This window comes from Tamandua tetradactyla, chromosome 6 (assembly GCF_023851605.1).
Source record: "Tamandua tetradactyla isolate mTamTet1 chromosome 6, mTamTet1.pri, whole genome shotgun sequence".
NCBI lineage: Eukaryota > Metazoa > Chordata > Mammalia > Pilosa > Myrmecophagidae > Tamandua > Tamandua tetradactyla.
This window is the reverse complement of record NC_135332.1, coordinates 95,445,755-95,472,405: the sequence shown is the minus strand read 5'-3', so window position 1 is coordinate 95,472,405 and position 26,651 is coordinate 95,445,755. Positions and strand designations below refer to the sequence as shown.

General features: G+C 36.9%; 1 protein-coding gene across 1 annotated transcript in view; it reads left to right on the top strand.

Annotated features, from left to right (window-relative positions):
- The first annotated feature begins 4,786 nt into the window (after positions 1 to 4,786).
- ST18 (ST18 C2H2C-type zinc finger transcription factor) overlaps positions 4,787 to 26,651 on the top strand; it is a 109,737-nt gene continuing 87,872 nt past the window's right edge. The window contains exons 1-5 of the mRNA XM_077163194.1: positions 4,787 to 4,860; positions 12,717 to 12,871; positions 13,592 to 13,694; positions 20,908 to 20,962; positions 23,069 to 23,099. Of these exons, the coding sequence (XP_077019309.1) occupies positions 20,908 to 20,962; positions 23,069 to 23,099 (86 nt within the window). The 5' untranslated portion in view covers positions 4,787 to 4,860; positions 12,717 to 12,871; positions 13,592 to 13,694. The remainder of the gene's footprint in view (positions 4,861 to 12,716; positions 12,872 to 13,591; positions 13,695 to 20,907; positions 20,963 to 23,068; positions 23,100 to 26,651) is intronic.

Genomic DNA, 26,651 nt, shown 5'->3' with positions numbered 1-26,651 from the left:
GTTAGGGGATAGAAGCCATACAGCCATGAGTTTCATAGGGAGAGCAGGATGAGGAAAAAAATTGTCTGACAATTTTTAAATGTTTCATTCTGGAGAATAGTGATAACAATATTTGGAGGAGAAATATGTTTATATGGTAAGGAGAAGAACCAGAAGAGATTCCTGAAGATATGGAAGAAAGATAAAATAGACAAAGAAGTAGTAAGCAAATGTAAGTAGAGCCTGAAGGAGAACTTAACCATAGAAAGAGAAAGAGAACCTCTTCCTCTAAAATCAGAGGAAAGGAGATGAAGTGGATTCAGATGCAGATGTCTATAGGTGTAAAGATGAGATGTTAAGACCATTCAGAGTTGATAGCCTCAAACATTTTCTGTAAAATTAAATAGCGAAACTCTGTCTTGACTGTATGGAAAGGTTTTAAACTGCAAATGCCTTTTGCATGGTGGTGTTTTATCGGTTCCTTATTTCCTTAACAATTGTTCTGCTGGTTCTCATTCAAATAGTCCTCTCACTGAGCACCTGGTTCATGGAAGGGAAGCAGGGGTCCCAGTGTAGAGTAGCAAAGGCCACTGGGCAGTGGATCATTGCCGGGGACCAGGTGATATGACAGGGGTTAGGTAGCTTCTGGGGGAACATGAAACCCAGAGACGGGGGTCCAGGAGATAAGAAAATACATCCAGCTTATTCTGAGGCAAGTTCTTCATTTCACAAGCATTGCAGTCATTCACTCTGAAAATGCATTGGGTAAAATGGGAGTTTATAGTTCTGCCTACACATGCTTTTTGGGAAAAATTTAAGGTAGCCAAAAAAAGTATGGAATCTTTTACTTCTGACAGAAAAGCAAGCAGTCTGATGCTCTCAGTAAGCTGCCACAATTAATGCAACTTTATGATATGAAGAGAGACCAATTGGCTGATAAAAGCCTATAAAAATAATAGACTGGAATTGGGTAAGTACAGGACAAAATTCCTGATGTGAACTGTCCTGACCTCTGATTAATCAGATAAGACAACAACGATAAAACCAGATGTTCAAATGACCAAAGGCACTTATTTAGCTTGATTCATTGCAGCTCTTAAAGAATAGGGGCTTAATGAAGATTTGAGTAAGTTAATGAATAAATTCAATCATACTCTTCTACACCAAAAGGGTTGTAGTATTCATCAAATTTCATATTTGTCACATCTTACATTTGGAGGAAAGTGATTCTTTTAAAATACTGTGTTGAGTAAATATCTATAGGATAGCCATGCCAAATAACTGATGACAAAAATTCAGAAGGGCCACTCACTCCTTCAGGTCCCGATGTACTTACTGATGTCTGTTAAGTTGAACTACGTCTTGGTTTGCCCGTCTGCTCTAACAAATACCATGCAATGAATTGCCTTAGAAACAGGAGTATATGGGCTCACAGTTTGGAAGGCTAGAAGTCCAAAATTAAGGCCTGGGCAGGGTCATGCATTCCCCCCAAATGTGTAGCATTCTGGAGTTGATTGGCCACAATCCTTGGCAATCTCTCACTCCTTATGCCTGCTCTTCTGGTTTCCGCCGACTTCTGGCTTCTGACTTCTCCTGATAAAGCTTCCAGTCAGATGAATTGAGGTGCGTCATGATTCACTTGGCCACACCTTAACTAATAATATCACCTTCAAAAGATCCTTTTTACAAGTAAATTCAGTCCCATGGGAACATGAATTAAGAGTAAGATCACATCTTTAACGGGTACATAATTTAACCTACACAAGCCGTGGTGTCTCCAATATAATAGGGTACTATTTAATAGGTACCTGTTTTAGGCCACAGCATGGTGTTTCTTGGTCTGAACAGACTAATGTCAAAGTACCTGCTTTCTACTTGGTAAGTCACTGTTTGGAGAGTCATTCTCCATCTCTTTACTAAAACATGCTCAGCAGATGCTTCATTCTACAATTTAGTTTATCACCAACTAGCTACACGCCCCTCTTTCTAAAATATGTATTCCAATGAACTGTGTTGTGAAATGCCCTTGAGAGAGCTCTATCACTAAGATATTTACATGAATAGCAACACAAATATGTTTTTTTTTTTTTTTTTTTTTTTTAAAGGAAAGACAGAGAGAAGGAAGGAAGGATAGAAGGAAGGAAGAGAGGAAGAAAGGGAAACATCTTTTAAACATTTTCTTGTTTTATTGTATTTTGTTTCTCCGTTTTCGTTACATGGGCTGGGGCCGGGAATCGAACCGAGGTCCTCCGGCGTAGCAGGCAAGCACTTTGCCCGCTGAGCCACCGCGGCCCGCCAACACAAATATGTTTTAGTAGTAAAATAAAAGGTGTTTTTGTCCTCCAAGAAGTTTCCAGGAGATTGTATTCTACAAAATAGCAACAATCAAAAGAGAATACTTCACATATGAATGTACATGGGAAACACATTGTACCATTTTGAAAGTAAATCAGAATTTACTAGGGCTGGTAAAATACTTAATGTCTCAAGGAAATTCGCATCATTGCTTGACATTTAAATCTGTTTTTTATGATATAATTTTTAATGCGTTCATTCCCATGTTTTACCTGCTTTTGGCAAGTTTAAATATTGTATAAAGCCTTGGATTTGTAATTGGTGAGCTTACATTTAATAACGGCACCTGTAATGAAGAAGTACATAATTGCTGTTTCTTTCTTGACATGAATGGTTTCATCTGGAGGGAAGATCAAGTTCAATGAGCTATAAAGTGGTTCTCAGGATGTGCTTCAGCAATGGGCCAGAACATTCACTTATTATGTGTTCCTTTCTATCACAGTTTTAATACTGGAGCGGATAAATAGTTCTAGGATAAAGTGGAAGTTTAGTCTTACTCTTTTGCTTCTGTTCAGTGTGTATAAAGAATATTTAGCCTTTGGGGATTGGGGTCCTATAATAGTGGCTATCTGGGGCTGTGCTTCTCATAGTGTGGGCCCTGAACCAATGTCTGAGAACTTGTCAGAAATGAAAATTCTCAGATCCATACCAGACAACTTCATAGATACTACACGCCCTCCCAGTGGCTCTCACACAGACTCAGTTTGAGAACCACTGCTTCGTGGCTTTACTATTCAAAATGTGGCCCTTGCGTCTGCAGGATCACCTGGGTCCTTATTGGGAATGCACATGCTCAGGTTAACCCACTGCCAAATGTAGGAATTGGAACCTGCAGTTGCACAACCTACCCAGGTGAGGCTGATGCACATTAGAATCTGAGAGCCACTGAGCTACGGTTGGAGCAGCAATCTTCCCAAGGCAAGCGTAACTATTCAGAAGCGTTTGGCAGTTTTCAAAATGGAGCTCAGTGGAGGCTTCTGCTTTGTATACTTCTCAACTACCTCTTCAATGAAAAGAGGGGAAGAGATATGTAAGTGTCTTTGCTGCAATGTTCAGAAATGCATAGAGGACACTCTGTGCCAACGTTATGAGATGAGAGCAGGACCTATATATATGTCTCTCTATATAAAGTCACTGTTCGGAGAGTCATCTTCCACCTTATATATATAAATATATGATAAAATTTTTAATGAGTTCATTCCCATGTTTTACTTGCTTTTGGAAAGTTTAAATATTGTGTAAATCTTGGATGTATAATTGGTGAGCTTAACATTTAATAATGGCATATATATATATATATATATATATATATATATATAAAAAACCACTCACTGATTATATATATTAGATGAAAGCACGGCTCTTTCCAGGTCTAAGTTTTTTGGAAGTCTCATTTGTCCAATTTACTTCTTTCTTTCTTTTTTTTTGTATGGGCAGTCTCCGGGAATCAAACCTGGGTCTCCGGCATGGCAGGCAAGAATTTTGCCACTGAGCCACCATCACACCACCCTGTCCAATTTACTTTTTACATACAATAAGGCTATGTTTTGCATCTTTTTTTATCTATATAAATTTTCTATTTTTGAATTTCACTTTCTGTAATATGGATTTTTTTTTTAAGAAAGTCTTTTTAGCAGTGAGTTTAGAGTTGGGAACTTTTGAGGCTACCTCCCATCCCAGTAGAGTGAGTGCAGTGGTGCTAAGGAATCAGTAAAACAAAGCTTTCTGTGGTGGGGATGAATCTGCCTCTTTCCAAAGCTTCCCGACTGCTGAATCCACTGGTGGCAAGCCTGGTGACCTAGAAGAAAAACAATGGTTGACCAAGTAAAACCTTATTTGTAAATATACTTTTTAGCATGGAGATGAGTGAAAACTAAAGGATTATTTTTTTTACGGTTTTGAAGTCTTTGCGCAACCCCCTCCCCCTCCACCGTATGTAAATAGGACTGTCAGGACTGTGTTTGTCCACAGCTAAAGCTCCAGATTGAACCAGTGCAGCCGAGGACAGGAACAGCTGACTCATTAGGAAGGAGCAGTGAAAGGTAATTAACCCTGGGAAAAGTACAGCTGCCGTGCGGGCTGCTCCTTTCTGTAGGATCTGATTAGAAATTAGTGTTAAACCACTGATTCTTTTTCTTGTTTTTTTTTAAAGACTGTCATTGATAATTCACTTTCGCACTCAGGTGCGTCCCTAGAAAAGGTTCGCAAATGCGCTTCTGTACCAAAGGGCTCAAATCTAAAATGCCTCTTCTGATAACAGAACACACCTGTTTTGTTGGTTGTTGGCGCGTTCTTTCGAATGAATATTGTGTTTGACTATTGAAGACTGGGTAGTACCCCCAAGCCCATCTTCTAATAGTCAATATGTAAAGTACTTGAAAGGATTGTTTTATAGTCAATATGCTGTAGATAATTACCATTTAATTAACTTTTCTTTTGTTTTCCTCTCCATTTCTTCCTGTGAACATACGTCTCATCAGTAGCAACGGAAACTCTCCAGTCCAAATCCAATAGATATTAGGAAAGGTAAGTGAGGGCTATTTAAAAAATAAACTATTCCCCCAAATGGAAGTAATCCTTAACTTTTCAATGTCTTCCAACAACCTGAGGAATTAAGGAACCTGGTTTTAAGAGATGATTGGACATGTTTTAATTTGTTCCATTGGCATCTTCATGGTAACACAGGAGTTTGTACACTGGCCCGTCTTCATTTATGAACCATGGCTCATATGAGAAGCATGATTCCTTGAAAACAGGCAGAGTTCACAGATCAAGCTAGAGAAGGTGGCGGGCAGTACAGTGGTCTCCAAATACGTCCACATCCTGATCTCTGAAACCTCTGAACATGTTACTCACATGACAAAGGGGATGTGATTAAATTAAAGAGCTTAAGACGGTGAGATGATCAGAAATATTGCTTGGCCCCACTAGTCAAATGCATCCTTGAGAGAAAGGCTCCTAGCAGGCGAGTCAGAGAGATGAGATGTGAGAAGGTCAGTCAGCTGTTCGCGGCTTTGACAATGTAGGGAAGGGACCTCTAGTAGCTGGGAATGGCCCTCAGCTAACATCCAACAAAACCAGGACCTCAGTCCTAAAACAGTAAGGAACTCATTTGGTCAGCAGCCTGAAAGAGCAGGAAACGGAGTTTTCCCTAGAGCCTCCTGAAAGGAATGCTACAGCCCAGATTTTTACCTTGGAGAGACCGGATCAGACATCCACCTCCAGAGCTATAAGATAACAAATTGGTATTCTTTCAAACCACTATTTGTATTAATCCATTACAGCAGAAATAGAAAAACGAATACAGAGAATAAGCCAACTAATAGATAAGACATATTTTACGGCTGTCGATATTAATCCTATGAAGGGTTTCCACGTTTGAATGAAAAGGATAAAAATATCTTGAGAAGTCAAGCCTGATGAGTCTTCTGTCTGCGGGGATGGAATAGACATTCTATGGTAACTAAGGATGGTTATCGTCAACTCAGAAATCTCTGTCTTCTCCTTTTGCCCCTTCTGCTACCACCAAATTCCTTTATTTTTTTTTTTGCAAACCCAGTGCCTCTATCGTCTGTGGTACCAATGAGTATGTGGTTTATTGGAAACTTTAGTAAATCTATTTTAACTGAGCACAAGTGAGCTGAATGGGATGTCAGTGGCATGGACGATCCCTAACGTAGAGGGAAGAAAGCAATCTGACCAGTCCAAAGTGTGCCAAGCTTAGTGGTTAAAAGCAGACAGCTTTTCATAAAAGACAACTCTTGCTACCCGCGTGCACAGTTGGTGAGGTGGTGAGCTCATTTCACTATGACTTCATCACATATAAAATTAACAATTCCTTCCCCATAGGCCTGTCATGATCCCTGAATAAGCAAGTGCATTTACCAATTTAAAAGAATGTCTATCCCTTAATAAATAGAGTTCAGCAAAGGCAAACTATACTTATTTGGAAGATGCAGTGGGATTTTACCATTTTGATAAAATAATAGATTGTTTTTGTCTGTCCCTCAGGGTTAGTGCCATTTTCTCTCGAACAGAAAAGTTGCCCATTTGGAAGATATGAATATATGTTCTTAAAATAAAAGGCAGGTACACACTAGTTGGGATAATCTGACAATTTGTGAGCCAGAAAAGTGCAGTTTACAAAGTAGAAACTGCAGAAAGTTTAAATGTTGGATGCTCTCCTAGATAGCTTCATTTACAAATTTGAAAAATCAGACCAGCTGTATTTTTATCTTACCTTTGGATTTTATTCCTACCCAAGGGAATTGTAAAGAAAAAAAATACAGTTAAATGTAATTTTTATAAAAGTGAAATAAAAGTAGATGTTGGAGGAAATTCGACCATAAAATCTACTATACTTCATTCTTACTCTTTGCATTTCAGATGTTGTGTATTGTAATCTAGCTAATAAAATATTAACTCCCGCTTCTGAAAGTATTACACTTTGGCTCACTTAAATTCAATTAAATAATGTCTCTAATACTGAGTTTGCCTGTAACATTCTATTACATATGGAAGGTCAACAAGACACTGTCCCTCTCTTTCATGAGCTCGCACTGGTCCGGGGAAGATAAAATGGGCATGAATTAGTGTAATAGCAGGTAAAATGTAGTAAGAATCAAGAGGAAGGTGCATCAAGACATAGTATGGGGCAGGCCACGGTGGCTCATGCCCAAGGACCCAGGTTCGTTTCCTGGTGCCTGCCCATGTAAAAAAAAAAAAAGACACTGTATAGTACAGAACTCTGTGAGAAGGTGTCAGTTGAACCAAACTGTGGATAACAAATCGTGTTTCCACAGACAGACTTTACAGCTCTGACATTGAAGGGAAAAATTCCTTTGCAAGTTACAAATGGCATTAGCAAATTCAAAACATTTCATTGTAGCCATTGACTTTGACCATCTCGTCTCCATTAGACCCTCTGGTAACTATCTAAAAATATGGCTTTAATGCATTGTTTAACCAAGCCAAGCACAATTTCAACTGTTTTTTGTCCTTTCAATTAGTCTTTGGGAAAATGTATTTATTTTAGTCAATAGTCTCTGAATCTCTCTAGGGATGAATTCTTCAGAAATCATTTTCTAGAAGCTTTTCAGTCTGGTCTATGATTGTGCTTCCTTTCTGTTTCTGTCTGTTATAATAAATTCCACATCATACTGGAATTCTTGATTTGCTGGTTTGCACTCTAGAGGCCAAGAGTTGTGTTTTATTTTTCTTTTTACATCCACTGTCTAGTACAGAGCAATACATAGATTGATGCTAAATGTGTATTGAACCAATAATAAGTACATTTTTAGAAGAAAGATTATTGTATCAAAAGAATATTAAATTAAACACTGTGGTCAGAATCAAATCCATGCATCATTCTACAAAAGCCCAGTGCCCACTGGCTTCAACAACTGAGCATGATGTTTTCTTTGTAAGTTTTGGTAGACTCTTTCATTTCCCATTTTATAGTCAGATAATGAAGGCAAATGATTACGTTCATTTATCTTAATTCAAATTTACAGAATTTGCTGGCAATTTTAATGAAAAAAAAGAGTTGCCTTTGTGAAACAGCAGATTTCTTGCAAAAAATATTCTAAAGACCCTTTTACAAATGGATAAGGAAAATGGAAAATATCTAAGTTTTTAAAGCATATTGTATAACAACCTATTTAATAAAATAGCTTAGCTAAAGAAAATTCCCTTTGCATAATTAAAAAACTCATTTTTGAATCAACAAGTGCCCTTTGAACTTTGTTAAAAATGTTTTGACATTATATGGTTGTTTAGTATAGATTTACTCAAAATAGCACATTTAGTTGCAACACAAGCCTTGAAGTTAAGTGGTTAGTTTAATAAAACAGAGTTTCCATAGTTACCAAAAGAGAACAGAGGATAACTTTTATTTCTTTGGAAGCCAGGAAGGAGCTTTAGAGAAAAGATTAAGCAAACAGACCCAGGCAGGTTTATTATGCGAGGCTTGCCACCTGAGTGACTTTAAAAGAGGAAACTCTTGCTATCACAAGACAAAGTTTTTCAACCAACATCTATAGTGGCGCATTGAGAAGTCTGAAAATCCCCTTTCTCTGGGCATTTCAAACTAGTCTCTGAGTCAGAGGCAAAGCTGGATGAGTAAGATATCTCCATGAGAGGCACCTTTGCTCACAGCATCTTGTTAAGAAACCAAGTCCTAAACAAGTTATTAAAAACGCCACGCTAAGGGCAGCCATGTGTTGCTATATGCAACGGATCATGCCATCTTAGGTCTGACTTTATTATTCACAGCCAATATTTTTGCTTAAAGGCCGGATGGAAGGGAAATGGAAATCCATCACAGCAAAGCTGTCCTCTCCTTGAGAGTTGAGATGCATTCATGAAGGTCACTCCCTTTGCCGTATCTAACCAGGAGAGTTCTTCTCAGTGGGCTGTGCAGGAACAAAATGATGGGGCTTCCAGTGTCTCACCTTGAGTGTGTGAGCCTTTAAAGCAGCTGTGATTAACAAGACTTTTACAAAGTTTCTATGTAGTTACAAGGACAGTTTCAATCTTCTGTCATTTTTTTGCATTAGCTATGATTATGCTTTTACCACAAAAATGCATTTGTTTTTAAGGTAACAATACCGACTCAGAGAATAGCTTATGTTTCATCTATATTTATCAGCACTCACTGTACATTTGTGTCTTCATTACCAGGAAAAATTAAGGGACATTGTGCCATCTATTCCTGTTTACAGTTTATTATGCAGAGATAGGAAACACTTAGCATGTAAAATGAATGTAGAAATTATTCCTGGATAGAAACACGGACATTTCCCACTCGTTGGCTCTTTCTCCTCCATCACCGGATCAGAGTGTAATTGTCAGTAATCAGGCCTGCTTGCTGCTGATAAAACCACTCTGAATGCTAGCAGCCTTCTTTGTGTGATGACTCAATTATTCCAGAAGTGCCTCATCAAATCTGCCCCATCAGCTGGGCTAATAAATAAGGAGAAGAAACTGGCCCCCCAAAGCAAATTATAAATCCATTTGCATTAACCATTTTGCTGGTCCGTGATCTAGGCAGAAATAAGCATGGCAGATTGTGTTAAGCTTATTTGAATATGTTTATAATGTTTACAGCATGCAACTTTTTTTTCCCACAAGGTGTTGGAATTATCAGTCATGAATGGCATCTAAATGCAGTTATGGTAATAATGGCAAGGCTTTAAGTATCTTTGAGGGCTATTTTGTTTCTTAAATCAGGTGAAAGTTAAATCCTTTCACAGGCAGAAATATGGATCTTGGTCAAGTTACTAGAATTGCTTCAGAGTTTAGGGAGGAGAGGTCCCTGTTATATTTTTACAGGTACTGGAAGAATAGATAAGTGTCCTACAATGCACAGTAATACAAGCACAATTACTCTTCATCTATCACAGTGGAATCCGGGATGCTCTGTCTGACTCTAGCATCTGCAAAGTGAAAATTGCATTTTGGAGGAAGAGATCAGAGTTGCTATAGAGCTCCTTGTACTTAAAATTCTTTGACATATTCCATAGAGTGCTGATTTTAAGAAATGGGAAAACTAGTAAAGTCAAGTGACTCTGTCGATGGAAAATTTGTACATTTTTTGGACAAATCTAATTTCATTCTTCTTTCACAACAGCAAAATATATTGATTAGCAAGCTTTTTTGTTGTTGTTGTTTGAAGTGGGGTGATTTCTCCGGGGAATCCTAAAATATTAAAAAGGATCACAGACAGCAATTTGATTGCTAATATCAGAGAACCAGTTTTGTTGAATATGTAATGATTTAAACTCTGAAAGGGCCTCCCTAAAATCAGTAATACTAGTGACCCATTTATACCCAGAGTTCTTTACCCTCAGAGTATTAGGGTTTTGATGACACCCCCCATCCTCTTTTTTTCCATAGTCCTGTGATCAAGAACCTAATTATGGACTGATGGTAGAAGTAAAGCTTATGGCTGAGATACAATATTTTTCTTTGCTTAAAACTGCTTAAATGGAGCTCACTACATCACTTACTTCACTTCATTTGCTTAAGCTCTGGAGAACAGAGTAGAAAGTCATTTTTTAGGTGGTAAGAACCTCATGTACTTCTCATGCATCAAATTCGGAAAACATTATGTCTTGCTATGATGTAAAAACCCATTCTATATCTCGTTGATTAGAAACTCCAAAATAAGAGGTTTACATTTTCATTAGAAATTTAGTGGAGCAATATGGCAAATGGAAAACTGAAGAATTTGTCTTTCCAGCCTAAGACATCAAGAAGACTTGGCCTTAATTTAAATTACCATGCTGGTTAATATAAGAAAAAAATCTGGAAATTTAGAACTGTAGATGACTTATACTGCAATTTGAAAACACAAACCAAGTAGAGATAAACCTCTTTTCCATTGTCCCGGCTAATGAACTGTTGATGAAGAGACAAGACATTAATGATGAAGAGGTTAAAACTGTTAAAAATTATGTAGACCAGGCCTTAGCAGATAGAAATGTTAAGGTAAATACACTGGAATGTTTTCATTTTACTCATTGAGAAACCAAATCTAAAACAAATTTTTTGAGCTCGTGTTGACATCCCAAGCTTCTGTGGGGTTTTCCTTGCATTTCCATCCTGATTCAAATGCAAGTCTATTTCCATTGCTAGACAAGTTCTGAAATGATATTGGTGGTCGTGGTAAGCTTATGTTCATTATGTTACATTTTATATACATTTTATACTACATTATTTTCCTTTTCACCATTTTTTTAAAACTTTTAGCTTAGTTTTGAGGACTTTTTAAATATATCGAGTCCTTTTGACCCATAAGTAAAAGTCTGCATCTATGGTTCTTTTCCTTGGAAATATAGTTCAACAAATGTATCATATCACATTAGGTCATTCACTACACCTGAGAAAACATGATCCAATATATTCCTTATTTTATAACACAACAGATGTATTACATTGTATCATAGATTTAAAGAAATGCCTTTTTCAGAGGCAGGTGCTCACCCATGAAGCAGCTGTGAAGGACTGCTAGCCCCTAATTATTGGCAGATAGTAAAGCAGACAAATGGAGTACTTTGTGACGAGTCCATTGAACAAGTAAATCCATGTAGCAATTAGAGAGCACATTTAAGAGCTGTGTAACCCATTAGGCTACTAACATCTTGGTTGTCACATAGTTTTATCTTTTAAGATTGCTGTCCATAAAAACATGAGCTTCAGTGCAAAAGAATTCATCCTGGTAGAAGGGGCCAGAACTAACTCTGTGCAAGTTCTGTGGATTGATGAAGATGCCATGGCTTCTGTTAATCATCCTCAAAAATGTTTATTTTCCCCAAATATTTTAGTAAGTCCTTAAGTTTTACGAAGGACGCTTTGAGATCAGCCAAAGAGATTAAAGTGTGGCAGTGAATAAAAAAAGGATTTGGACAAATGTCTCCTTGATATAATGGTGTGCCTTCAGGGAGTGCAGGGAACTGATTTCAGGGAAGATTCCTTTCAGTTGCTGCCCAGGACATGCTTCCAAAAAGCTGTGAGGGTGGAGTTATTAATGGCACACCGATGGAAGAGGGAAGGCTTCCAAGGGTTCTTAATTCCCATTTGTATTTTGGTTTGCTAAGACTTCACGAGCCCTCTCGTGTCAAATCATATTTCTAAACTTATATTTTGTTGGCACCCTCTGTGCACTTTCCCGAATAGAACTCAGCTGCACTGCCTGCCTCTGCTCCCTAGAGAGGGGAGTGACAGCAGATGGGGTTAGGGCAGAGGGCTGGTGCATCCACAGCAAACGGCCGGGCTGCCGAGTGGAAGCTGTGAGCGTCAGGAAGCTTCTTTTCCCCAGAGAACCAACTAACCACTAAAGAAAGTTGAAAATGAGCCCTTTGAGAAACGCTATTAAAAGTAGTAAAAAATTGCAATTGTGCAGATGATGTGCTGCTGTGTGCTTATTCGGATGCTAATGAGTTTGACATTAGGGAACTCAGAGGGTTTGCAGCGACTCCCTTATGTGATCCTGGTCTTTATTGGCAATCTTTGAGAAAATAAATGGAAAATGTATTGCTAATAAATACATAACACGATAGGGTATTAGACACAAAGCCATTACTTTCAGGATTTAGAAAGAGCTTTGTTCACCAGTGTGACTGTTTTCCCGGGATCTTTTGTTTTACGTTAGTGTATGGCGAACAAAGGGGGACAAGCAGGTGGAAAGCTTCAGAACTCTTTCTGAACTGAGGTGCAAGTAGAATAGGCTAAAAACACTGGTACAGAATGCTTCTTTTTTGTGTGTGTGTGGCAATCAAACACAAATTAAGAATTCCCAAGCTTCTGTGCTCCTTCTCAATTCTGACATCATGGGCAGTAATCTACTCTATCACTTGAGTTTTATCCCCATTTTTCCCCAGGAACCACAGTTGCTGACTTGAGTTGAAGAAGCATCTGCTTAATGTCTGGTCAAAGCCTGCAAGTAATCCAGAAATCGATGGTTAAGAAACCAGGCGCCTCAATATACTGCAAAGGGTACAATACAGGCCAGTAGAAAGCTCTTTCTGCAAGGAAGGTGGGTGGCTTGATTTATTTTTTTAAATGTGAGCACTGCCAAATCTAAACATTGTAAATTTGCATTGATGTACATGGTATTGTTTAACAGCCCCTCTGCTATATTGAATGCACTACCCTGAACTTCAGAGTTTTCTCTCAAGTGCCGAATGGCCTGAAAACTGATTCTGTTCTCATCCCCTGGGACGAAATAGAGGTGACGAAGCTCTCTGTGTATTATGACCGAATGCAAAGTAAACAAAGGGAAAGTGGTTTCAAAGGAAGGCATGTTAAAGCACTGGCAATAATGACTAGTAATACTTTTTTGAGAGAGCCCTAAGTAGCCGAAGGATAAATTTTGAATGTCTTTTGTGACTTCTTGCAGATAGCACAGACCAACTCTGATCTAACCTTTTTCTTTTGTAGTTAAAGTTATACTACTAATAATACATATGATAATAATTAATAATAAATAATCGGGAGTCCCTCTCCTTCAATTTTTCTATGAAATTGAAGATATAGTTCAGCAACAAAGGAAAGATGAATGTGGCTTACTTTAAAAATATAAAAAAAATCTCTTTTCCATTAATATATAATACAAAAGTGTTCATTCTTTCTGGAGTGTCAATGAACTAGATTATAGGTTAAAGTGCCAATGTCTTTTTAATCATGCACTCAGGTGTCTTCTACTTCAATTGTTCTACCTGATATGCTTTCTGGTTTTGATATTTTACCTTAATAGAATGAATTACAGGATTTCTCACTAAAGCAGACGAAGATATTTAGTCACTCTAACAGAGCTGACAAACCAAGTTGGCGTACAAGTTACCTGCAAAAAGAGAAAGGTAAGGCAACATTTTAATTAAAAAGTGGAATATATTGAAAGACAATGAATTCAACCTAAGCATTTATATTTAAGACTCTCTTCTACAACAGTGCAGTATCTCTGTGGATTTGCTTTGAGAGAAATTTATTGTTGATGCTGAATTTAGAATTGTGTTTTTGCCAACTTGAATAAATACATGTTTAAAAATATTAAACATGTGGAGCCCTCTGGGCCTATGACCTTTTTGCATATTGATTGGTATGTGTCATTTATTCACACACATTTGCTCTTAAAGGGAGGCTCAGTTTTAAGATAGTTTTAAAATCAATTTTGAATTCATAAGTAGTAGAATTACTTTGGTTAAGGATTAAGAGTGGATTTGTAATATATTTTAAAAGCACGATTTTAAAAGCATCATCAATGACTTCTACAGTCAATTCTTACAAACATGGAAAGTAAGGAATTGGGTTTTCCTTGGGAAAAAATCCACTTAAAATAATTTATCGCCCATGAAGGAGCTTGTTTTCTAATGTTTATATATTTTGCAACAGATGTGTCTCAAAATATCAGCAAGGAAAAAAATTAAGGCTCCTTTAGGGTGTTACTTACCCTGAGTTATCTTTAAACAGAGCATGTTTAAAAAAAAAAAAAACTCCCCTAAAACATAAAGCTGGCGATTGCCCCCTAATGTCACAAAGCTGTGACTCTGGCGCCGTGGGCGGCGACTAATAGAAATCCTTGGCACACGTTGGTGGCCTCAGGGAATAATAGAACTATTTGCTGGAGTCGTTTGGCAAAAGGACGTACACATATGGCTTTGGTTCATATTCAGCAATGCCAGTTGTGCAAAGTTACAGGATGAAGTATGCAATGGCAATGACAACTCAGAAATACAAAGTAGGAATCAAAATAAATCATCCTCTCTATAAAGCCCTCCAAGCTTGACTGTGCCTAAAGTTTCCAAGTTGACTCCAGAAAATTCCTTCTGAAGGACATTTTATCTGTGGGGCTGTGTGCTCACAGGAAGAACTACCGCTCAGAGGACTGTACTTTATCTGACAGCAGACTGAAACTGCTTCATCTCTTAGGGTTGTCTTTGGATGTTTTGGGGGTGGGAGAGATTATAGGAGACAAGGAGAGGTATCTCAAATGTAAAGGGTATATATCACTCACTTCTTCGGATTTCTTACACAAAGTCAAGGACTGTGGGATGAGACATACGGGTACACTGAGATGAAATAAAAAATGGTGTGCCCAAAGTAAAGGATGAGAAGTTCAGAAGTGTATACATATGATATCATGAATGTCGAAAAAAAAAATCCTGCTTTTATAGTTTAGATTTCTAAAATAGTTTATTTTCTGAATATGTGCTCTCATATTCTTATTATTCTATCTTCTTATTTTTCTCAATATATTAACCATTCTCCTTTATTTAGTATCACAGTGCATTGTGCCCATATCTTCTCCCTGTTTAACAGGTAAATGTCTTTTGCTCTGGTTGATCCAAAGCTATGTTTAAAACAAAATGATGCCAGAATCATCAAAGAAAAAAAAAAGGGCAGTCAATGTAGGATTCTTTGTTTTTCAATTGAGTCTAATTTCATTCCATGGGACTAGCATCATCTATTTTGTTTCATTTTCAAACTTAACCTTTCCCAACTTCCTGAGTTTTACTTTGCCATGTTCTAAATATTGATTTGTTAAAAAGAGAAGCATCTACTGAAGATAAAGGAATGCTTGTGAAGAAGACCTCTTCACAGCAACCTACAAAGTCCCTCTCACCTTTGCTGTGACTTCCCCAGATCTGAAAACAACATTTTATGATAGGAATGTGACACAAAATTAAAAAATACATTGTCATTTCAAAAATATCAGGAGAGGAACACAATTAAGTCTTGTTAAAAGAAGAAATTATTGCAAGCTGAACATATGGGGGTGACTTCTGAAATTAGCATGAGATTTTATGTAACTAGGACAGTGTTAATATGAATTGTATAATGGTTTTGAGAAAGTGCCCTTGGAACACTGTGACCACTATAATTTTTTCTACAACTATTAAGAAACTCAAGACCACTTGTAAATGTATATTTTACCTATATATTGAGGTTGTCATAGTCTATCATCCTATTGAAAGAAGAAGCAATCCTTCAACATCACCAAGGGATTTGTTTTATCCAATTTTTAAAAAGTGATTAAATATTTACCTGGAGAGAATTAGGTTTTTTTTCATTAAGCTATAATAGGATTTTGAGTGGAAAATACAATCAGAGGGAACTAAATCTCCTCACACACCAATACTGTGCTAGCATGAATGAAAGCAAAATTGAGTCTGTGACTTCTATGTCTGCTCCTTGAGTCCCCCTCCTACAAACTAGCGACTCTACGACTTCCTCTTCAGCCACCAAATGAAGGTAACAGATCTGTACCCTAACCATTGGTGGACCAGGTGAAAGCTCCAATAAAATTAGACAAATATAAAATACTTTTCAAACTTGAGCATTTTTCTACAGACTGTATATAGTTGTAAGTATATAATGTTATTAAATGAGAGCCTCCCAAATGCAACTAAATAGTTAAAATTTTATGTTCTGCTTGTTCCTCTTCTTCTTTGCATATCTGCTTAGTCCCCTTGTTGGCTCCTGCATGCCCTTTCTCCAAGACTTGCTTCTTTATCTTCTTTATGTTGTCAATTCTTTTCCCTCTTGCATTTCCTCTTCTAGTCCCTTCTCTCCCCAGAGAAGAGGGGCATACAGCCTTTTTAAAAGTTTTCATCACAATTTTATTATGAATTAGATATTGAATAAAAATTATTCTTTCCTCATTCTGCATAAATATCATACATCGCATAGCCATGCTTGCATGTGAAAATTAACTTATCTTAAAATACCTTCAGGTCAGGAAAAACTGAATGGTAAAGTGTACATTAAATATTCTCATTCTATTCCTATTCCCTAAGCTAGAAGAAGCTCCATAGAAAACACAGATACTATATATATATTTTTTTTCACTGGGTTGACAAAGAAGTGTGATAGAAAAATCCTGGACATACTAACTTTTTCGGCCTTTTACACTGAACATTATTAGAAACTTAATATTGAACTAATTCAACTTCTGAGGCCCTGAGGGAATCATATTCTAGTTAGAAAGATCCCAAACCCAATTGAGCCCAGATGTTGAGAACTCTTCTGATTTGAAACAACAGATGAAATCTGGGAGAACACTCTTTAAACTTTGAACTTCTGACTTTCATGCACAAGAAAATTTAATTTTGAAGCTCAATATCTTTGGATTTGAATGTCTTTGGGCTTGTAAGGAAATTTAATTTCTGATCTCTTCTTGCTGGAAATTTGTTAATAGGCAGGGTTTCTATTCCATTTTGGTTCATCCCTGTGTTGGCATATCTTCATATTGTCATTTAATCTCATTGCAAGGTCTATGATATGCTATTTTGGGTGACATTACTGGGTCCAACTTGGTGACCAATATAGAGAAGAGAATGAGTTTGATTTTCAGCCTTGGATACAGAGTGGAATCAAGTTAATTAATGCTCCTTTCTGAGCAATTTCAGAATATGCTGGACTCAGATGTAAGCTTCCCACCTGTTGTTCCAAAATGATACCCAAAAGAGCAGTGGGTGGCATTAGGAGAGTGGTCTTGTGAAGGTGGGAGCAGACTGTCCTCCTAGATTTCTTCTTCCCAAAAAGGAAAGTTTCCGTCTTAATTGACCATAGACTTAATGATTGTGCTCAATGGTTAAGTGAAAAAAAAACTGGTGAATATTGATAGGCGATGCTTCTCAACTCCTGATGTTTTCTTTTCTTTTTCATTCCTTTCTAGTCCTCCACTAACCCCTCTTCCTGGAGCCCATGTCCTCTGTTTCAGCCCAGCTCACCCTTACCCTCATCCAAGATTGGTCTAGTACCCCATCCTCTGGAGAAGCTTCCCCTGACTCCCACTGTCAAGTTTCTAATTCGGACAGCTAAGAACTTTTCTGGCTGGATGTGGTATTCTTTTTCTCCAAGGGTTTGATAGCATCTAATCCTGGGGATGCTGGCGATTAAATGAGAGAAATTTGATAATATCTTATTATGTGTTGTTCCTCTCCATAAATAATAGAATGAGATCCATAAATAATGGAGTGAGAGCTATAAAGAAATCTGGACGACAGCTTTTTAAAAAAGAAATAAAAACTCTTTGGGTTTTCTTTTTTTTTTTTTTTGTATGCTGTATGGTGGGGGCCACATTTCATTCTTTTTCCATGTGAGTATCCCCTTATTGTGCATCGTTTGTTGAATTTTGTTTGTTTGGATTTTCATTTGTTTGCTTATTTGTTTGGGAAGTGCATGGGGCTGGAATCAAACCCCAGTGTCCCACATGGCAGGCGAGAATTCTACCACTTGAACTACCATTGCAACCCCTCTTCATGTTTTTATGAAATTAATTGCAGTTTTGTCAGCATATTAGAGCTTAAACATTTTCAAGGCTCTTTTTCTAATGGAAAAAACAGACTTCCCAATAAGAAGTGTAATTTTCAAGATGGCAGCACATGTTCTTTAGGTTGATTTCCTGAATCATTCCATAATCATATGCCTCTTCTGTAATTATAAAAGATTTGAAGGGGTGTTAATCATTTTAACCTCCTCTGCACTGAGGTAGAAATCTCTTTCCACCTTTAATGAACAGTGACCCAAATGATGTCCCCATCAAAAAATGAGGGTAGATTTTACTTAAATTAAGTAACCTATTAGGAGTGTATTAAAGTTGATCAGAATAATCCAAAAGAATAATTCGAAATTTCTACTCCCATGTAAAAGATTCTAGAGGTCAAAGACATTTTTGAAATGAGATCTGAGGAGAGAGAGAATATCTCATGATGTTAGAACTGTCCACCTCTCAAGAGAAAAGCACATGTACTTTAGGTTTCTGATATTCATATTCTCCAATGAGCTACAAGGCATGACTAGAAACCAAACTTAGTAGCTTTCATTGTTGTTCTTCAAGGATGAAGGAAAGAAAGAAAGTGAAATAGATGGACTGGATATTATGGCCTCGATCCATACAACTCCTGCAGCTTGGCCCAAAAGTTAAATCTGAAAACTTTGAGTCTTATGAACAAGTTATCAGTTCCTAATATTGTTATCTCAGATATAAATGCCTCACCGATAAGAGGACAATAGCTCATTGAAATACAATTATGAAAACAGAGTTCCAAGCACAGTGGAACAGGGGCCCATGAATATTTATACATTTCTTCCAATGACTTTTGTGGGGAGGTAGCTGCAAGGGATGAAAGCAGAATGGCCCAGCCCTTTGATAAACTGTAAAATAGAATTAGGTTTAAGGCTGCTATAAAGAGCGTTGCATCTAAGTATGTTTTTGTAGCTTTTGTGAGTATGTGCTGCAACTCCTTGTGATCTGTATTTCAGTTTTGGTAAAGAAATTCATGGAGTTCCATCTTCACTCACCTTTAGGGGAATTTTTTCAGAGCATTTGGGAGGATTGACAATACTGAGCAGTGGGATAGTATTAGAATCAGCTGTATCGATGTCTACCCATGGGTACAGCCTCTTCAGAAAGAGGTCACGGCTTGCATCATTTTAACCCTCACACACTACTGATCTCTCCTAATCTAGTTATTCATTTAGCCCATGGAAGGGAGTTTGCACAAGTTCAGTCACTTTATATGCAACCGAGATCCTCATGGGAGAAGGAGGATTTCAGATGCCTGCTCGCCATCCTGAGTAAACCAAGCTATTTTAATCCTGGGCGGTTTCACATCTGTCATAAATTCATGTGGTTTTAAAGGAAGGAAAATGGACAGGAAAAAAAAATCCCTGTTTTTATTTTTATATTCCCTTATTGTGTATTTATAAAATATTCATAATAATGAACTGTTTTATTTAGACTAAAGAAACTGCTCTTCAGCCAAAGCTGTGGATGCTTTTTGTTTGCCAATTTAAAAACAGTTCAGTGATTGGTGTGGTATTTATTATAAAATGATGACAAAAGTGTACTGGTGGTTTTAATAGTTTTAGCTTATGAGAGCTGTTGTTAATTCTGTCTGTAGTGTTGCAGGTGAAAAATACACAATGGATAAATAGTCTATATTGGTTTAACTGAACATAATATATAGTGTGTTCTGGAGTTGTTTGTCTCAATAGACTATAGTAATCAAAAGTAATGAACCTATTATGTGCAGGACCTTGGAGAGCATCGAATGGCAGTAAAAGTGTGGCACATAAAAGGTTTATTAAAGGAAATTAAAGTCCATCATTGCCACACCTGCTCCCCTATTATAAGTCTATGGCAGGTCAGTGCCTTCAATCACAACTCAGCTTGCGAGAGCAGAGACGCATTTCCCATTACCATGTCACACGGCATCTAGTGTCGCCTTCTGCTTGCCTCTGATTTTCAACAAGCAAAACAACTTATTTATATTTAAGAATCCCTTCTGATAACGTGAGGCGGTGAATTAAGCTAATCGGCTTTTAGAGGATTCCGGTGCAATGCGTAGAGTTACTTCTGAGTCTACCTCCACATGGAGAAAAAAACAAGACTTTTAAAATATTTGCATGCCATTGGTAATTTCTTTGGTTATACTGACAGTGTTTAGAAATGACGTTTAAGGAATTTGATGCTGAAATGCACATCCCTAAAATTTCACCTTTCTTATATTTGAATGATTATAACTGGTTTTTATTCTGGAATTCTGGGAGGAAATTCTTGTCATTTGTTGACCAAAGGTTTCCCATAGTATGTCCTGGGAGCATCTCAGAAGTTTGCCTTTCTGTTTCTTTTTACCCCACTTTAGAAAGGGGTATGTATCAAAAAGGATCCACAAATGTAAGAGAATCAGATCTTTGTAAATCAGCCTGAAATATTTTGGCTTGGCCTTTGAGGTGTTGTCTCTTTCACAACCCCTGTTAATCAGACAATCCTTTTTTCCATCTTAGTAAGGCCAGTGTGTTTGAATCACTGTCAAACACTCATGGACAAGGCCAGCTGCCCTCTCATAGCCGTTCTCTCTGGCTCCCAGCATCTATAGAAGTATTTCCAAAGCTAGCAGGAAATGCGGGCAGTCACAGTTATATCCCTGTAGAACTGGAAGGCAATGCAAAAGCAGAGAAAGCAACTCTGTTTTTCATAATGACTTTCACAACTCCTAATTATGTGTTTCCCTGTTTTGGTCAATGTCAAAAGCATGACCTCAGGACTTTGTGTTAATGTTACAGATGGATGCAGAGGCTGAAGATAAAATGCTGCGCACTCGCTCTAAAGGAACCGAGGGTGAGTAAGCAAGCGGGTTCCATGACACCGTGCCCAACACACCATGAAATACGGGAGTTCCAACGCATGGTCCCTAATGTGTAGTCAGAATGATTACAACTTTCTCAGGGCTTCTCTTTCTAAATCAAGCTAGGACACTGGCTGTTGGCGTTGAGAGGTGAAATATTGTGAACCAGGAGCTAAAGGAGTCAGAAAAGTCCACGGTGATGTATGATGCCAATTTTTACGAAGCACAATCATGAGTAGATCTGACCGTCATGTAAAACAACAGAAGGTTCAGCAAGGGAAGCCTCGAGCCCTTCAAAATATTGAGGTGACCTTTAATGGTCAAGGGAAAAGGCAGAGTTGTGAATTTATTGCCAAAGCAGGTTTTGATTTTTATGTTACCTGGTTTAGTGCCTCCTAGTCTAAACTTCCTTCAATAAAATGATGATTGTTTTGTGACTATCCCTGCTGGGAATTTTCAGTAGCTCTGCAAAGTCATATCTGAAAGGTTTAACTTGCCGGTTATCCCTCTCTTTTTGTAACCAACAGATGGTAATGTAATATTGAAATATAAACAGACCCTTGATGATTTAAACATCTGGAAAACAGGATTGACTGGCAGTAATACCCCTTAAGGAAAATAACTTTTATTTTAATTAGTTATATTTTTGTGACCCTTAATTCTAAGTGGGAAACAGTGGGTTCACCATGGCCTCTGAAAGCACCCTGGATAGCTGTTTCCTATCCCACCCCACCCTTTGCAGGAAGAGCTGAGTCACATCAGCAACCATGCCATCATTTGGAAGAGTTCTGAAATTTGCAGTTGAAAATAACGAATCAAATGGAATGCTTTCATAAGCTATAGGCTATATATCTAGTCAAGGTAGACAATTCTTCTTTGGGAAAAAATCCAGAATAATTTTATTATTTTAAATTTAATATTAGTTTTAATGTAATTTTATTATTTTTAATTAACTGAAAGTTTTTGTTTTTTTTTTTAGTTAAAATGTTACCATGGTTAACAAAAATGCAGAATAGTGCTGTACGAGATGTGGGACTTTTATCTACTCAACATAAGTTTTGCACTGTATTCTTTTCTACTTTTAGCTTAACTTATTTTTGAAGTGATTAACTCTACATCCTAATATGTGGGATGCAATAGATTTAAACATTATATTTTTATGAAACAAACTTGTCCATCGAATATAAGTTTTTGGAAAAAGTTTGTTATCTTCATTTAGGACCAAGTCACATCTATCAAATGCATCAGCGCACTAGGACTATATTTGGATTATTTGAATTTCTTGTTTTGACTTCTAAAAGCATACTTTTAAAATTTGGTTTGTTTTTTTTTAATTTGCAGTTCTCCTTGAACTTCAAATTCTTTTGGCACATACATATATACCCTTAAATAGAGCCAAAATGTTCTTCTAGAGATGAAACAACTGATGTTTCCTGTGGAGAATGAGTAATCTTTAATACCACCTGTTCACTCTCTCAATATGCTGTTTATACTTGTGTAGGCAGGTATTTATAAATACTAGCTTCTTTAGTTACCATCATTTTAGGCAGAAAAGTCAAAGCTCTTTTTTCTGCATATTCCCTATTTTTATAAGGTTGTTGATAATAACATAGCCAAAGCATATCCTCTTCCTTTCATATGTATGAAGTTTATGGGATATAATCTTGGGACATAGTCCTTTAGTAAAGTGTTGCCAATTATAATTGAATACTTAATGTCAATACAAATATAATCCTGGGACTATGTTAGATAACATCCTATATACAACGAAATTGACTTATTAAATAATCAGAGACCTTCACACTCTCAAAAGTTTTCTGTGACTCTCTAGAGACAAGTACTTTGTCCAATCAATGATTGCAAGGTCCAGGGCCACCCAAGGCACCACCTCAGAGCTGGGCTGCTCTGAGCCGTACTAATCTGTCCTCTTTCCTCCAGAAGACCAGAACCCGAAGAGATCAATCCACCCAGTCGGAAACCAGGTGGGGTCTGTACTAATCATTTATTTGTTGTTATCTCTAGGTGGGTGAAATGTTTCGGTCATACAGTTTTGAAAATCATAAACAAATTGAATCTTCTTTTTTTTTTTATGTCTACAGTGCCAATGGATTCTTTAATCCAGGAGCTCAGGTAAGATTTGCCACCCATCACATTTTCTGGTATCGATTGACTTTAGTTGTTAGGATGATTTGTATTTTTCAAGCCTCAGATTTCTCAGTTTGAGGTGAAAACTAAGCCAACAGGTTTATTTCGTACCAGGTATGTCTGCACAACAAAGAAGCAGAGAAAGGAAACAACTGTACAGATAAGTGATCCAAAACAGTTTGGTCTAATGCTTTGGTAGCAAAACAAAGAGACATTTGGCTGTAATGTGAGCGATGCTCACTTTTCTTTGTGGAGTTTGGGCTCACCCTATGAACGTACCTTGCTGCGATTTGCTTCGTGTTGATGGCAAGTGAATAACCGAGCCATCCTGTAGTGAATCTAGGCATGTGACAATCCAAGTGCAAGTTCTCCCCTTTTTGCATTAAATAGTTAGATATTTCCATCAGGTACCGCATTCCTTTTTAACATACACATTTGAAGATAAATGTGTCTTTTATGTTATTTTGGCAAGTTCATCTTAGTGTGACTACACATCAGGCAATATTCTAAAAAATCCACCTTAATAGGTTTTGTAGAATCTACTCCAGTTAGATTTTCTTTCAGAAGTTTTTGTTGAAACATAGCAAAAAAAAAGTACATTTCTAAAAAGAAATGCATGGTGATGAAAAATTTTCTGCACTGATGGCATTTTCTCGAGAAATTACGTGAGTCCATATCCCTCTTCTAGATTTGCTGTTGCTATGTATTTCCCTAATCCATTTTTAATTCACCTTTCTGAAACAGGCATGGTCTAGTGTGGGTCTCTCAGGGAAATATGTAGAAAATAGAGGATGCCTAGCAGTGTCTTGATTTACCCTGAAAGGTGTAATATATGCCTTACCAATGTATATGATCATTTTCCCAGACAACCGTGCTCTGTGATTCTTGGAACACATGCTATCTTACTTACTTCTGTGTTGCATATTACTCATTCTGACAGAGCTGGGGTGCACTTATTTAGTGGGACATGTATTTATTACAATTCAGAACAAACTTTCACGCTGATTCCCTTATTGTGGAAGTTTGGGACTTGGGAACCCATGGCCATGCCTGCTTTGCCCATTTCACATTTAACATTTTTAATGTAAACTACTTTTATAAATGCAGGGCTTATACTAAGTCTGCATATTTGCACAGGGTTAAACTCTTGAATTTCCTGGTTCCTTTAAATTTTTGCATTTTAACTCTCCTCCATTTTCAAAGTTCTATCTGTTGTTTGGGGACTTGTTGTCTAGCTGGTCACTGTAGAATAATCAAGAGAAGTTTAAAATGATCAAGTGCTCAAACTGGGCAAGATGTTTGCAATACCTGGGCATAATTTCCTGCTGCTCTTTTACAGTAGCAGAATCTGAGCACCCCTGAAGATGCATCTTATCTATTAAAGCGACTGTATTTCAGAGTCATTTTAGGAAATCAAACCACTTAAGAGGAGGGGAGGCCTTCTGAGTGATATTTCTTAAAAAATAACTTGAAAAACAAAAGGGAATTCTGAGGAAAGAATAGTATGTTAAGGAGAAATAGCTAAGGAGAAATATATAATTCATACAGAAAAATGAAGGAATTAGCAGAAAGGAGCAAATTTGTGGGGAAAATGTTTAAGGAAAACTTTCTGAAAAATAGAAATTATAACTTATGCATTTTATTAGCATTAACAATTATAATAAAACTAGTATTTCTTGAGGTCGCCTTGTGTACTGGATACTCGCTAGCATTCTTCATCACTCTGTCTCATTTAATACTAACACTAATTTTAAGAGGTAGAGAGTATCATTATTCCCATTTTCAGATGAAGAAGATGAAAATAAATAGTCTAAGGAAATAGTTCTTACTAATAAGAAACTCAGACTAGAAAGTAATTACAGACTCAGAGTTCAGTTTCTTAACCACCAGGCTATGCTCTATCTCATACACAAATGTCTAAAATAAACATAAAAAAGAAGTGGTTCTTACATGAACTATAACAGCACTAGTACAAGTTGTTCATTATAGGGTGGTGTATGGAAAATGAATTCACGGAATGTAAACTGTGGACTATAATTAATAAAACTATTTCAATATTCTTTCATCAGTTGTAACAAAGATACCACACTAATGCAAAGTGTCAACAAAAGGGAGCTATATGGACGGGAATGCTATATATTTTACATGGTTTTTCTGTAAATCTACAACTTTTCTAAAAAAAGACAGAGAATTGATTCATTGTTCCTGTCCTCAAGCAGCTGGAATTTAAAAATTCTACACTTTAATCCTTATTATTTGCCTTCTACCAGCCTAGTTTTTTGAAATTCTAAGAAAGAATATATTTTAATAAAAAATAATGTTTCATATTCTTCTAACTTTCTAAAATTATTTTTTTCGGCAGATTATCTGTTCACCTGATTTGTCATTAGACTAGCTCAAAAAGCTGGTGATAATTGCTGGGAAAAAATCACACACAAAAACACACAATTAAGGTGCCTACTTTTCTTTAATAAGAACCAGTTTATAAAAAGTACTAACTGATGATTTAAACATTTTAAATTTATCACAGAAGTTGTAGGTTTACAAAACAATCATGCATGCAATGCAGAATTCCCAGATAAAATTCTATTATTAGCACGTTGCCTTGGTATGGGGACATTTGTTTCAATTAATAAAAGCACATTTTTATAATTTTACTATTAACTATGGTCTGTGGTTTAACTTAGGGCTCACTGTGTTGTGCAGTTCCATGGATAATTTTTTTTTTAATTTTAATTCTGTCACCATATATACAACCTACCATTTCCCCTCTTAACCGTTTTTAATTTTTGGTCACTTATTCTCAACAGGAATAAACGTGTTAAGACTACGTAGGTCCCAACAGATAATCTTAAATGGTTAAGATGACCCAGATATAGATCCTAATTGTCACTTTCTATTGACTTAGGGAAAAGGTACTGGTTTCTATGGAAGCTTATGTTTTAGTGCCGTCTGTGTTTCTAGACACCTGTAGCCATTTACTATGATTGCTTCTAAAATTTATTCCGTGGATTTGTTGCAATCCAAAATCACAACGGTGAAATCTTGAGTATCTTATAAAATGCGGCAGTGCTAAAGTTAGGACTGTGCCGAAGGGAACATTGGCAACTTTATTTAATTGTTCTTTTCAGAATGCATTGGCCCTTTCATTGTCTCTAGAGCAACTCTTACAAAAATACTAATACAAATGAAGCTAAATTAAATATATAACCTATTGTTTGTAGTGCTAATAAAAATTGATGCTGACATTCTCATCTTCTTATCATACTTGATGTCAGCTACTATCATCACCATTAAAAAGGCAATTTATAACTATAGACACACTTTTTTTTTTTATAGCTCAGATACAGCTTCATTCACTGTTTTAACATGATTACTTTACAATTAGGTATTATTGTGTTGTCCATTTTAGAGTTTTTGTATCTAGTCCTGCTGCACAGTCTGTATCCCTTCAGCTCCAATTACCCATTATCTTACCCTGTTTCTAATTCCTGCTGGACTCTGTTACCAATGACATATTCCAAGTTTATTCTCGAA